This window comes from Megascapheus bottae, chromosome 3 (genome assembly GCF_031878675.1).
Source record: "Megascapheus bottae isolate mThoBot1 chromosome 3, mThoBot2.hap1, whole genome shotgun sequence".
NCBI classification, from domain to species: domain Eukaryota; kingdom Metazoa; phylum Chordata; class Mammalia; order Rodentia; family Geomyidae; genus Megascapheus; species Megascapheus bottae.
In genome coordinates, this window is record NC_143511.1 from 89,473,464 (window position 1) to 89,487,305 (window position 13,842).

The following is a 13,842-nucleotide window of genomic DNA, read 5'->3' on the forward strand; positions in this document are numbered from 1 at the left end:
ACATTACCACCAACACTTTGTGGTTCTCTGTTAATACTTAACTTATGGCATCAGGACAGAAAGAAGAAGCTGATACATTCTAGAAATACAAATCCCCCACTGCTGGCCATCAGACACAACTAGAAAGCACATCTTCCTGCTCCTCTGCTCAACAAGTAAATTCAGCACTTTGCACAGGGGAAACAGCACTAAATGTGACAACCAAGATACCCCCACCTACACACACACACACAGAGCAAGCTCAATCCCAAGGGAAGGCCACACAGCCAAGCAGACCAGAGAGCAGCCCACAGCAGGGATTCCAGGGTTCAGAAATACCCGGAGCTGTTCCGACCCTTCAGCCCACAAGCACCTTGCCAAGAACAACATGGCTATTTAAAACATAATCCAAAGTCATAAACCAATAATCTGACCAAACCTACCACAACCTGGCCACCTGCCTCCGCTCTGGGACGGGAGGAGGCAGCACGGCTGTCAGAGGCAGCACTGGAAGTGGCCCCGAGCAGGGAGAGGGATGGTGAGCCAAAAGAAGTCCAGGCAGAAATTCTTTTTGACCAAATATCACTACAAGAAAACAACACAGAGATCCCTGCATTTGGTTACTAAGGGATCTACCTCTAATCTCAACTAAGCAAATTAGAGCCCACACCATGCTTGCCAGCAACAAGTTATTTTGCTTATTTTTTGCCATTCCTGAGGCTTGAACTTAGGGTCTGGGTACTATCATTGAGCTTTTTTCAAGGCTAGCACTCTACCACTTGAGCCACTGCCCCACTTCCAGTATTCTGGTGGTTAATTGGAGATAAGAGTCTCAATGGACTTTTGTTCCCAGGCTGGCTTTGAACCATGATCCTCAGATCTCGACTTCCTTAGTGGCTAGGATTAGAGGTGTGAGCCACTGAAGGCCCAGCTTTTCAGATTTTCAAAACCAGTATCAGTTAAGAGATTTTTACCTCACTACTGATAAGGCAACCACAAGTATTGAACAGCTATCTGGTCCTGGGGAATGAACGTAGGCTAACCAGATCCAGACTCTGAGATACCAGAACTTATCGCTGCATAACTAGCAAGGCCCAAGGTGAATGCCAAGGCTAAGCACAACAAAATAAATATACTTGCTGAATTCTCAAGGAGCTAATAATGGAAGTATTTACAAGTTTCTGAGTCTAGCTGCCACTGGCTGGTAGAATTTAAGCCATTCCTAAATGGACGATTTTCAACATACACAAAGGGATATGGGTGTAGCATGGGTGGCACAAGGCACCATCATCTAAAACAAAACACCACCACAGAAATAAAACCTTGTACTTAGGCCCAAGAATCCACCATTTTTAACAGGAAAAATAAAAGCCAGAACTGAGCCAGTGCCCAGGAAGAGTGGAATGGTACACAATGACAGGGTGCAGTGAAATACTGCAGAACAATGAAAAAACATGTAGGGAATCAAAAACAAGCAGGAGAAAACTAATAACTTATAATGTAGGATAAAGAAAGCAAGCCTCGGGGCTGGGAGCATAGCCTAGTGATGGAGTGCTTGCCTAGCATCCGCTGGGTTCCATTCTTCAGTACCACATACACAGAAAAAGCCGGAAGCAGGGCAGTGGCTCAAAGGTAGAGTGCTAGCCTTGAGAAAGCCCAAGGATAGTGCCCAAGCCCTGAGTTCAAGCCCCCCGCGCTGGCCAAAAAGAAAAAAAGGGAAAGGCCCGGTACCCTGGTCCTCTGCGGCATTATTTCTAAGTTCTACATCCATGTTACCAGTTTCACTTTAACTAAGGTACCCGATAGTGCTCTCCAGCACATCATCCGACTGAAGCCCCGCAGAACCAGTGAGTGACCCAAAAATTTAAAACTATTCCCTAACTAACATACCACTAAAACTAATTTAAAACAAAGGTGTTTTTAATCCCCGAGTTTCCAAAACATGTTTGTCCTTATGACTAACTGGAAGCCAGCTAAGGCACAAGCCACTGTCACACAAGAATGCCTGCCCAGAGTTTTTAGAATTGATCAACTCAAAAAAAAATTTTTTTAAAGAACTGATCAACTCATACTTTCCCCCAACATTTTTTTTTTATTAGAATCAATCAGTTATCCAAGGGGTTTGCATTTTGACATAATCACATAGGCAATCAAGGTACCTTAATCAGCCACTGCTTTCAGCCATTCTCAGCTTGTCCTTTTCTGAACCTTGGCCTACTAGTGACAATGTCACCAGAATAAAGGCAATTATATTCAAATTAAGGGGATTCACAAGTACTAAGAAAACTTGAATACAGAAGGCATGGGCGTCAACCTGGCCTGCAACCCGAGCATCTTGATTAGGTCTTGCAAAGAGAAATGTATCCCAAGACTGCCAGTTCTTCCTGGCCGGGACTCACCAAAGGGGAGCACTGCAGTTGGCGTACCAGGTACAACCGTCCATCTACCTGGGGAATTCAACAGCTCCTGTTTTTTAAGTACTGAGATTCGAAACACAGGACAACAGCTAAAAACCGACCGCCGTCCCCTTCCTTGGACACAACTGGAACCATCCAGCCCTACAACTGCTAGAAGACGCGGCATGGCTCTGGGCAGCGGATCCGGGGCACTCCACCGCGGAGGCGGGGACGCGAGCGCGGCTCCAGGCTGGACCGACTGCAAGGGACCGCAGTGCTCAGCTTGCCAGGGCCGCCAGGACGGCGGGGCGCCGGCCGACCCCGTGCGACGGCGGCCTGGCCGCGTCTCCCCCCCACCCCCGTCCCAGCCCCTGCGCCCCGGGCCCCTGTCCCCGCCCGGCCGCTCTCGGGTCCCCACTCCCCGCATCCCTGCCCGGCCCCGGCCTGTCCCAGCCGCCCCCAGCCCCCGCGTCCCCGCACGGCCCCGTCCCCTCCCCCGTCCAGGCACCAGTCCACGCACGGCCCGGTCCGCCCCGCACGGCCCCCATCCTGTTCTGTCTCGCCCGGCCCCGCACGGGCCCCGCCGTCCTCCCTGCCAGGCCCCAGTCCATGCACGGCCCGGTCTGCCCCGTCCGCCCCGCACGGCCCCACTCCGCCCCGCACGGCCCCCGTCCGCCCCGCACGGCTCCGCCCGCACGGCCCCGTCCGGCCCCGCACGGCCCCGGTCCGCCCCGCACGGCCCCGACCGCCCCGGTCCGCCCCGCACGGCCCCGTCCGCCCCGCACGGCCCCCGTCCGCCCCGGTCCTCCCCGCACGCCCCCCGTCCGCCCCGCACGGCCGCCGCCGCCCCGCACGGCCCCGTCCGCCCCCCAGGGCCCCCGTCCGCCCCGCACGGCCGCCGCCGCCGCCGCCGCCCCCGCCCACCTAGGCCGTAGGCCTTCGCGCAGATCCACTGCAGGTTGGCGGCGATCTTGGCCCGCGCCGCGTCGTAGCGGTCCAGCGGCACCAGGTCGGTGCCGTCCGGCGGGGCTTCCATCCTCCTCCAGCCGTCCGCGGCGGCGCGGCCGCCGGCGTCCACCATCTGCAGACAAAGGCCGAGGCGGCCCGGCCTCAACAAAGGCGCCGCCGCCCTCCCGTGCCGGCCCGCCGGGGCGCACGGCGCTCGCCTCACGGCCGCCGCCGCCGCCACCCAGGCTGCTGCGGCATGCTGCGGGCGCCGAGCCGAGGCCGAGGAGGCGCCGAGCGGGCCAGGGAGGCGGCGGCGGGCGGGCGGGCGCGGGCCGGGGCGGGCGCGGGCCGGGGGCGGCGGCGGCGGCAGCAGCAGCGTCGGCGGCGGCGGCGCGTGCGCGGCTCCCGGGAGGCGGCGGCTGAGGCGGCGGCCAACGGGCGGAGCGAGCGCTCGGCAGCCGCCGCGCGCAGGCGCAGCGAAGGCATTCCCGCAGCCCCGCCCCCTCCCGCAGGCGCAGTCAGCCCCGCCTGTGGCCCCAGCCCCGGCTACGGGCAGTGCTGTCGAAACGCCCCGCCCCCGCCCGCCCCAGGCGCAGCAGTGACGTCCCGCTCCCCCGCCCCGCCCCCACACGACCCGCCCTCTCCCGCAGGCGCAGTAGGCTCACCGGAGGCCCGACCCTGGGCCCTGCTCCGCCGGTCGCCGCCCCTTCTCGCTCCTCAGGCGTAGGCGTGGCCACCCGCTCCCACGCCCCGCCCCCTTCCGCAGGCGCCGTAGGGCGGCCGGCGGCCGGGCCCCTCTCCCTCCGCGCCGGCGCGCCGGCGACCCGGGGCCGGCCCGGTGAGGCCCCTGGTGGGCGTGGCGCCGCCTCCCAGGCTCCCCACGCCCGGGACGGGGGTTGGCGCCGGAGCCCAGGCAGCCGGGAGTCCGAGCGAGCTCCGCGGAAGGCTCGCGGCGGCCGCCGTGCGCTCGGCCCAGCCCCGGAAGGGAGGCGCGCTGGCAGGGCCCGCGCTCGGCCGGGCGTGCGGCGGGCTGCGGGGGACGCCAGGCGCGGGGACGGGCTGCGGGGGACGCCGGGCGCGAGGACGGGCTGCGGGGGACGCCGGGCGCGGGGACGGGCTGCGGGGGACGCCGGGCGCGAGGACGGGCTGCGGGGGACGCCGGGCGCGGGGACGCCGGGCGCGAGGACGGGCTGCGGGGGACGCCGGGCGCGGGGACGGGCTGCGGGGGACGCCGGGCGCGGGGACGGGCTGCCGGGGACGCCGACGCGGGGCCGCGGGCCGCGCCAGGCTGCGCACGGCCCGGACCCCGTGGCCGCGCAGGCGCCGTCCCCCACCCCCCTACACCCTCCCCCCCCGCTGGCTCCGTCGTCCCGGCCAGGGTCTCCCTGTTCGCCCACGGGCGCTGGGGAAGCCGGGGTCGCCGAGACGCCCCGCCGCTGGCTCGCGGGTGGAGAGGCCGTCTCGCTCTTCACCTGGGTGGACCTGGGGCCTGGCTCTTCGCGGACGGGGCCTTCTTGCCAGCTGGGGTTCCGGGCAGCAGCCGTGGCTCTCCCGCACCCGGCCCGGGCATCGGAGGGAGGCCGTCCTGCTGAGCGCAGGGAGGGGCTGGGGAGAGGGGCCCGGGGAGAGGGGCCCGGGTCCTCCTCTGCAGCGCAAGGCCCTGGAGCAGCCTGGCCAGTCTCCAGGGCTGCGCGGAGGAGCTGAGGGCGAGGGGTCCAGCTGGTTACTGAAGCCCTCGCCGTGGAACAGCGTTACATGCTGTTCAGTGCCTCTTCTGCATCTGTTGATCCTGTGGGCTCGTCTTTTTTTCCCCCATGTTGTGAATGTGACACCGACTGACTTTCAGGTACTGAATTTTTAGACGTGGGGTGAACTCCGCTTGCTCATGGTGTATAATGCTTTTTGTATATGCCTGGATTCAGTGTACTGTCTTGTTGAGGATTTTCGTGTCCATGTTCATAGTAGCTTTGGCCTGTGCATTTGACTGGGTTTGGCATCATGGAAGGACGTGGAAATGTGAGCTTTTGCAGTGACTGGCATTATCTCCTTTAAATGATTGGGGGAGCAGAGTAGTGAAGCCGTTTCCTGTGGACTTAGAGGGGATTTCTTCACTTGCAGTGGGTCTCATTGGACTGTCTACTCCTTCCTAACTCAGGGTTAGTGGTTTGTATTGAGTGTATCCGAGTCCAATAGTGTAGACCTAAGCAATCCTAAGAACCACCTCATCCTCAACAAAGGACAAAGCCATGTCAAGACCTGGGGTCTGGGATGTGACCTGGATTTGATGATGTCCTAGCATCCAACAAGCAACAGAGGCAGGGAGCAAGAATACACCATGAGTATTCCAACTTCCAGGAGTTTTGCTATTAGACAGGCAAATGGATCTTGAACTGGCGGAAGGCCTTGTAGAGCGGAGTTGCAGATTATAGCCCGTCTGATGCCCATTGGAATGCTGCAGGTGCTCAAGGGCCTGATGACACAGAGGGAGGGGAAGGCTGCCCAGTGGCATCACCACTGGGCAGGAGCCTAATGGGGAGGGGCCTGGGCTGGCTCCACCCTGGTTGTCTGAGACTGACTTGGGGTGGGGCAGAGAAGGGCAAGGCAGGGCAAAGGTACTGCTCCCCAGTGCTGGTTTGCCTGTGGGTTTGTTTTGGGGGATCATCCTTAAAAGCATCAGCCCACACTTGGTCACACGCTCATAGCTGAAGTAGGAAGCAGCAGCTTTAGCCATGCTGTGGACAGGCCCTGCCTTGATGGCCCTCGTGGCATCTAGGATGAGTTTTGATTACCTGCAGCCAGAGGAACTGCTTGTCAGAAGAGCCATCCAGAGTGACAAGACCACAGATGTGAGCCTCACTCTGGCCGCCCTAAACTCTACTCCATCAGGCTGGAATCAAAGTGCTCAGCTCCACAGGGGATGACCGGTCCCCAGCCAGCCCAGGAGCAACTGAAAATCCCCTCACGCAAGGGTGACAGGCTTTCTCTCTAGCCCTAGCAAGACAGGGCAGCTCCCTGACATCTTCCCCTGAGTTCTGTTCCAGGCTCCACCCCCCATCGTGTCAGATAAATTGTCAACATCCAATTGCTGTTTCAATACAGTGCCGGGCACCTGCAGGAGGTGGAAGGCTCCGGCCTGTCCATGTCCTCCCTCAGGCTCTTCAGCCTGTCTGGGTCCTTCCTCAGGCTCTGGCCAGCACAGGCTCCCTGCCTTCCCTGAATTACAGGACTCTGGTGCCCACTGGACCCCAGCCTTCACATATGCTTGGTGGGGTCTAAGCCTGGAGTGAGTGCAGCACCTCCAACAGCACAGAGGGCAAAACAGGACTGCCAATCGTCGGTTAAGATGCCAGGATGGTGGTGAGGACAAGGGGGTATCCGGATATCAGGAGAAGGGGTTCCTCACAAGATGCTGTTCTCTAGCAGGAGGGCAGGGGGATGGGATGACCTGGGGGAGGGTACTCATAATTCCCAGTGTTGATTCGGACTGTCCCCTGGTGTGGCAGATCATGTCTGGGGCCGACTGGCTTGGCTGTGGGTTCCCTTTCCTGCCTTCCCCCGGGGCAGACTCCTGAAATTCCGCCCTGAAGATTGAGCTGCAGTCTGCGCTAGGAGTCGCTGTACAGCCTTGAAGCTCTGGAAGGTGGCACGTGAATGGCTGCAGTTCCCCCCAGGAATGAAGGTTACTGTAACCTACTGTGTCTGCCCAGGTTCGATCACGTTGTTCTAAGCCTCCTGTTGAGAATAGTGAGGTCCCTGAAATTCTGCACGCGTCTTATCTCTGATGGGCAATCAGTCCTACACCATGAAGTTCCTTATCAGTCATAAAGGAGGCTCCCCAGCTGTTTGGAAACCGCTGAGGACAAGCAAAAGGACGCTACGTCCAGAGCTGTGGCCCTGCTCCTCCATTTTCCAACTCGGGCTTGATAGCATGACTTCCTCCTAGTCGTGGATCAATTTGTTTGCATCATTGTCTTGATGTTTCCTTCTTGTAGAGGGGTTTTGTTCTGCCTGTGCACCCCCCAATATGGCCAAGCTGTGTGTCCAGTGGCCACACCCACGGCACAGGGTCCTCAAGTCCTGCACCTGGTGATGCTGGCAGGAACTCTGGCTGCCAGGACCAGTGTCCCGCTCCGTGGCCCAGTGAGGATAGCAAAGAGCAGGGAGGCACACCCTGCAGTCCTCACCTAAACCGCCACCTTTCCCCACAAAACCAGGCCAAGCCGGAAATGGTGGTGCATGCCTACCGTCCAGCACTCAGGAGGTAGCACAAAGAGAGCTGGCCAGAAGCTCCAAGCCAGGTGCCATGGCTTACACCTGTAATCCTAGCTACTCAGGAGCTCCGAGATGAGGACTGTGGTTCAAAGGAAAATAAGTCCATAAGACTCTTATCTCCAGCCAACCAGGAAAAAAGGCAGAAGTGGAGCTGTGGCAAAAGAGATAAAAGCAGAGCCCCAAAGTTCTCCACACCAGCTGTCCTCAAGGGCTGCTTCCTGTGCAGGTAGAATACGGGCGCCAGGCCCAGCCTCCAGGCAGAACGCAGCTACTGAGCCCTGTGAAGGAGACAGCAGAGATGGCCCTGGGAATGAAGAACCCGGGCACACATCCCGCCAGCACTGCCTCTGCCCAGCAGCTACTTCCCAGGGGATGCACGGTCTCAGGTGGAGCTGCCACCTGCTTCTCTTGCAGCAAGCCAGCCTGGGTGGGCCAGCTGCCCAGTTCTGCCTCAGGCTCAGCCGTAAAATGACCTCACCTGGCAGAGCTGCGTGTGGCTCCTGAAGGTCAGGCAGGACCATACATGGGCTGTACATGCTAGAAAGGAGTCAGCGTTGGCAAGACGAACAGGGGGCTGGGGGAGGGACACACAGCCGTGGTCCAACTACTCAGGGGTCTAGGCGGCAGCAGCAGCTCCAATGTGAAAAGCAACACCAAAAAGGCTGCGGGCTCAAGTGCTTGTCCCAAGTTTAACCCCTAGTAGTGTGGGAAAATAAAACCAGGGAGCACGGGACAGTCACTGGTGAAGGGAATCGGGTTACCCCAAAGGCACACGGCAGGAAGGGTGGGGAGCTCCTGACTGGCTGCAGCAGCCAGCCAGCCAGGGCACAGGAACCACACAGTTGAACTGGAAGGATGCACTGGATTCGTGAGGAGAAAAGAAGCTCTGGTGCCTGCAATACTGCCTGCCAAGGTGGTGCCAAGTGAAAGAAGCCAGATGCAAATCACCAGAACTGCTGGACTCCCTCTCCATGAAAAGTCACACACAGCAAATCCAGAGATGGAAGCAGACTAAGGGCTGAGAGACAAGGAGTCGGGGACTGCCTGTCGCACACAGAGTGCCTGGAGGGATGTGGGGTGCTAGGAACTAGAAGGGTTAAAGTGTAGCACTGGGAATCATTCCAAGGAAGGTTTTGATGTTTTTGCCAGTCCTGGGGCTTGAACTCGGCCTGAATGCTGTCCCTCAGCTTTTGTGCTCCAGGCTAGCGCTCTACTTCCAGCTTTAAAATATAGATATAGATATAGGTAGATAGATAGATATAGATTAATTGGAGATAAGACTGAGATGTTCCTGCCTCGGCTGCCTTCAAACTGCCGTCCTCAGATCTGGGCTTCCTGGAGGAGCAAGGATTACAGACATGAGCCACTGTGCCCTGCCACCAAACAAGTTTTTGGTTTTTTGGCCGGTCCTGGGACTTGAGCTCTGGGCTTGGACACTGTTCCTAAGTTCCTTTTTTGCTCAATGCTAGCACTCTACCACTTGAACCACAGTGCCACTTTCAGCTTTTCCTGTGATTAATTGGCTTTCTTGCCTGAGCTGGCTTTGAACCCTGATCTTCAGCTCATAGCCTCCTGAGTAGCTAGGGTTACAGAACTGAACCACCAGCACCTGGCAACAGTGAAGTTTTTAAAGACGGATATAGCTGATCTTGGTAACAGAGTCAGGGCAGATGGTGCTGGGGTCTGTCCCAGGTGGACGGGAGGTACACGAAGGTAGAAACCTCGGGAGAGCCAGTGAGTCTCACACTTAGGCACTTGCTTAGTAAGTGAATCCTACTAGGTAAATAACACAAGGCTGAGGCACAGAGAAAGGGGTAGAGAGGGCTTGCCTGGCATACAGAAGGCCTTGGTAAAACTAATATATATATATATGACTATGAGATCTACTGCAGATTGTTTTAGTTGTAGTGCAGATGAGATTAAAGGCTTTCATTTTTGCTGGCCTTCCATCTTGACTTTCAAAACAGGAGTAGTTCCTGGAGTATTTGGCTTTCTTTACCATGACACAAATTTCACCTAAAATCCCTATCTAGCAGAGGCAGTCTGTCCAGCTCACAGTTCTGTTCAGCTCCTCTGCCTAGAGTGAAATCCACAAGAACATCATTTCTACCAGAATGCGTTTCATGGCAGAAAATGGCATGTCAGGGGACAAGTGCACACACAATCCGTGTGCCTGTTTACCTAAAACCTAGCCACCTTGGGTGTACTTAAGTTTTCCTTAAGAAAGAAAAAGAGGAATCAAATAATCCATATTCTTAAATGTTAAGGAAATAATTTCTTCAACACAAACTTAAAAAAATAAGTATTCAGCATCACCACACTGAGTCCCGCTCAGTGTGTGGACTTGTGAGAAACTCGTTCCAGTCACACAGCCTGGATGAGCTTCACTGTTGCCTGACTTTTCTCAGGAAGCCGAAAATACCATGTGCCTCTCAACTAAAATGGAGCCAACAACCCAAAGAACTCAAACCCAGCTTAAATGAGAAAGTGACTTTTAATGGGGCTTACTCATGAAGCAGTAGACTGGCCTGTTCCCTGTCCACATCTCCAGAAGTCACTCTCTCCTCGTTCCTGGACAGAAATGTCAAGACTACATCGCCACCTTGTGTCAGAACAACGAAAGTGACTACAACTCAAATGACCCTGGCAAAGCTCCACCCCATTACTCTGGGGGTTTGGGTGGGGGGTGCTGACCTGGGCAGATCCTGTCACTCCATGAAAGAAGGGCTTGTGTGCTGCAGTCCAGCGTGCAGAACAACTAAATGGTACTGGCTTCAAGATGGAGTCACTGGCTGGGAGACAGGTCCAGTCACAAGACAGTCCTGCTTCTCAGAGCTCGCTGGCACAGGAGCACAAGTAACAGAACTACTCACATCTCCTTTGGGGTAATCTGAATTTTGGAGGTCAATGCTCTGGAGAAGATAAATCCCTCAAAATAAGCCTGGCTCACCCCTGTAATCCTAGCTATCCAGAAGGCTGAGAGCTGAGGATCCAGATTCAAAGCCAGCCTGGTCAGACAAATCCAAGAGACTCTTTGATTAATCACCAAAAGCCAGAAGTAAAGCAGTAAAGCTGTGGCTCAAGTGGAAGAGTGCCATCGTTAAGTGAAAAGGCAAAGGGACAGTGCCCAGGCCTTAGGTTCAAGCCCTAGTATGGACATGCACACACACACACACACACACACACACACACACACACACACACACACACACACACACACAGAATGTAACAAGGGCTCACCATGGTGGATGTGGACACACTTCTTGGAGATTCACATTGGACTTAAAAAGAGCCCCCTGCGGGCTGGGAGTTTGGCCTAGTGGTAGAGTGCTTGCCTAACATTCACTATACTCTTGAGTTTGATTCCTTGGTACCACATATACAGAAAAAAGTCAGAGGTGGTGCTGTGGCTCAAGTGGTAGATAGTTGGCTTTGAGGAACACCCTAGAATAGTGCTTAAGCCCTGAGTTCAAGCCCCAGGACTGGCAAAAAAAAAAAAAAAGAGCCCCCCCTGGTTTTTGAAGGGAAAGGTGTGTAAAGACCTCCAAACACCTGCTGCCCAGCAAATGCTTCTGAAGAGAGGCAGATGGGACTCAGGCCCAGAGCAGACCGGAGGGAGCAGTTGCCACTCGCAGCTACCAAATTCTAGGCAAAAGGAGAACCTGGGGCAATGCCTCGGGCAATGCCTCGAGGTGGAGCTGCTGAAGCCAGGGCCACTCATCAGGCAGTTCCGAGACAGCCAAACCCTAGGGATGGCTGCAGGGACTAGAGCCCCTCTACACCTCACCAAGGAGGCAGCTGCTATGGGAGGGGCTGCACATTGCCAGGGTGAAGCCCTGGGCAACGAGGCATGTGAGGGAAGAAGCTGGGTGCTGCCCCTATGTGGATGCACATCCCATCCCTGCCTGCACAAAGACAACTGTGTGGCAGAACTCACTGCTGTCACCTGCAAAGCAAAAACACAATAACTGACTCCACTCCAGAACTATAGCCTGGCCTGGCCATGCACACCCCCCCTGGCCTAGGGCCTGCTGGGATTTTTTTGGCCAGTCCTGGGGCTTGAACTCAGGACCTGGGCACTATCCCTGAGCTTCTTTTGCTCAAGGCTAGCACTCTACCACTAGAGCCACAGCACCACTTCCAGCTTTTTCTGCGTATGTAGTACTAAGGAATTGAACCCAGGGCGCTTCCTGCTTGCTAGGCAGGCAGTCCACCGCTAGGCCACGCTCCCAGCCCTACTGGGCTTTTATCTACAGATCCAGTCAGTGACTAGCCACCAAGGGCAGAGTGGGAAAGGCCTGGCAAGCCAGAAGAAAGCAGCACCTGTTGGGGTTCTGGGGGGCCCTTAGGGTGGGACCAGAGCGGAGAGGGATCAATGTGTGGTATAACATCCTTAGGAGCTCAAGGACCTCCCCCGTTTATGGCTTCTCTGCTCAGCACCAGAACTGGCCAGGATGGGTGAGAGGAGGACAGGCGGAGAGCAGATGGCAGGCCCTCCGCCCAGCAAGCTTCATTTGCTCCGTCACCAGCCAACCATGTGTCCTTTCCACCGCATGTCAGGGGTAGGTAGGCTGCGTCCACCTGTCACAGTGGCCAGCAAAATGCCATCCCTGGACACAAAACCTGGCAAGCCAAGCTGGACTGATGCCCCCGTGGTTCACTAGCACTGCCAGCTGTTCGATCACCCAGCATGACCAGAAGGAAACCAGCAAGAGGGACAGGCTGGCTGCCAGGGGTACTCTTCCCAAGTGTCTGCCTGTGTGAGGGCACTCTCCTGCAGCCACCCAGGCTAGGCCTCTTCTGCCGCCCCAGCCCCCAAGGACCCCGCTTCCTACAGGTTTCCAGATGAAAGAGACACTTTTCCAGTGTGTTAAATGTTACATGACATGTACATAAACTGCGTGATTCTGCCCACCTCAGTGCACAGCTCAGACATTAAATATAGCCTTTCCACAACTTTCCATTTTCCCAATGGAAACTGCCACCTTTTCCACCCATCCCCAGCCCCCGCCTCCTCCCCATCTATGGTCTCTGTGCACTCTAAGTTCCTCAGGACGTGCCTGGAACAGGCTGCTCCTCCTAGCACAACGGGCTGAAGATGGGGCGTGCTTTAACCGGTGTCCAAATCCTTCCTGCCAAGGCTCAATACTGGGTTTGGACAGAGCCTGTGTTGCTTACCCATCATGTTTCTGGGGTCCACCTTTGGGGTACTGGGTGTGTAGTCATCTTTTCCCTATCTACCCAGGAGTGAGACTGCTTAGTCTCAAGTCTAGGGGCAGAGGTGGGGGTGCTGCCTGGCACACCCACCCATGGACAGGACCCTCACTGCTTCCTCAAGACTCCTCCCCTCTTGGGCCGACACTGCTGTTGGACACACTCAGGGCCCACAGGTTTGGTCATGTAACCCCAGTCCCTTACTTCTGTCTGTCTACCCTTCCACTCCCATCCCATTCCACCCTCTTTCCCTGTCCACCCCTTGCATCTTGCACTCTACCCTTCCTGTCCTCTGGCAGCCCCTCATCCACCCAAGATACTATGCACCTCCCCTCACCCCAGGCCTGCAGACAGGGCAATGAGGACCTAGCAAGAACATCTGGGTCAGAGGTGTGCTTGAGGTACCTTGGGACACACTTAATATTCCTCTCCAGGGGTCATGTAATAAATGCAAGGCAAATCAACCAGCACGATGACTGGTCTCTGAGCTTGAATTTCCATCTCAAATCCACATTCACAATGATTAATTCCAGAGTAAGCCAGCCCTTTCATTAAAGACGCAACCCGACTGCAGTGTATCCATAGATCTGCTCCACACTGGTTGGGGGTGTGGCCTAGTGGTTAAGTGCTTGCCTACCACACATGAAGCCCTGGGTTCGATTCCTCAGTACCATCTACACAGAAAAAGCTGGAAGTGGTGCTGTGGCTCAATGGGTAGGGCACGAGTCTTGAAAAAGCCTAAGGAAAGTGCCCAGGCCCTGAGTTCAAGCTCCAGGACTGGTAAAAATAAGTAAAAATGTGTATTAAGTATCTGAGTTGGCTAAAACAGGTTCAGAACTGGGCTCTGGCCTGGAACCCACATTCTCGGCCATGGCTGAACTCAGAGCTTGACACTTTGAAAAGTCATTTTGGAGCTGGGAATGTGGCTTAGTGGTAGAGTGCTTGCCTAGCATTCATGAAGCCATGGGTTTGATTCCCCAGTACTACATAAATAGAGAAAGCCAGAAGTGGCCCTGTGGCTCAAGTGGTAGAG

At 56.3% G+C, this 13,842-nt stretch overlaps 1 protein-coding gene across 2 annotated transcripts in view; it reads right to left on the reverse strand.

Moving 5' to 3' along the window:
* The window catches only part of Camsap1 (calmodulin regulated spectrin associated protein 1), a 52,484-nt gene extending 48,370 nt beyond the window's left edge, over positions 1-4,114 (reverse strand). Inside the window, exons 1-2 of one of the 2 annotated variants that reach the window (XM_090330912.1) lie at positions 3,989-4,114; positions 3,300-3,456 (exon numbers count right to left, since the gene is read on the reverse strand). In XM_090330912.1, the coding sequence (XP_090187038.1) occupies positions 3,300-3,456 (157 nt within the window). In that variant the 5' untranslated portion in view covers positions 3,989-4,114. Of the gene's footprint in view, positions 1-3,299; positions 3,558-3,988 lie in introns of those variants that run through there. The other variant, XM_090330913.1, reaches the window with a different exon arrangement.
* Positions 4,115-13,842: the final 9,728 nt, after the last annotated feature.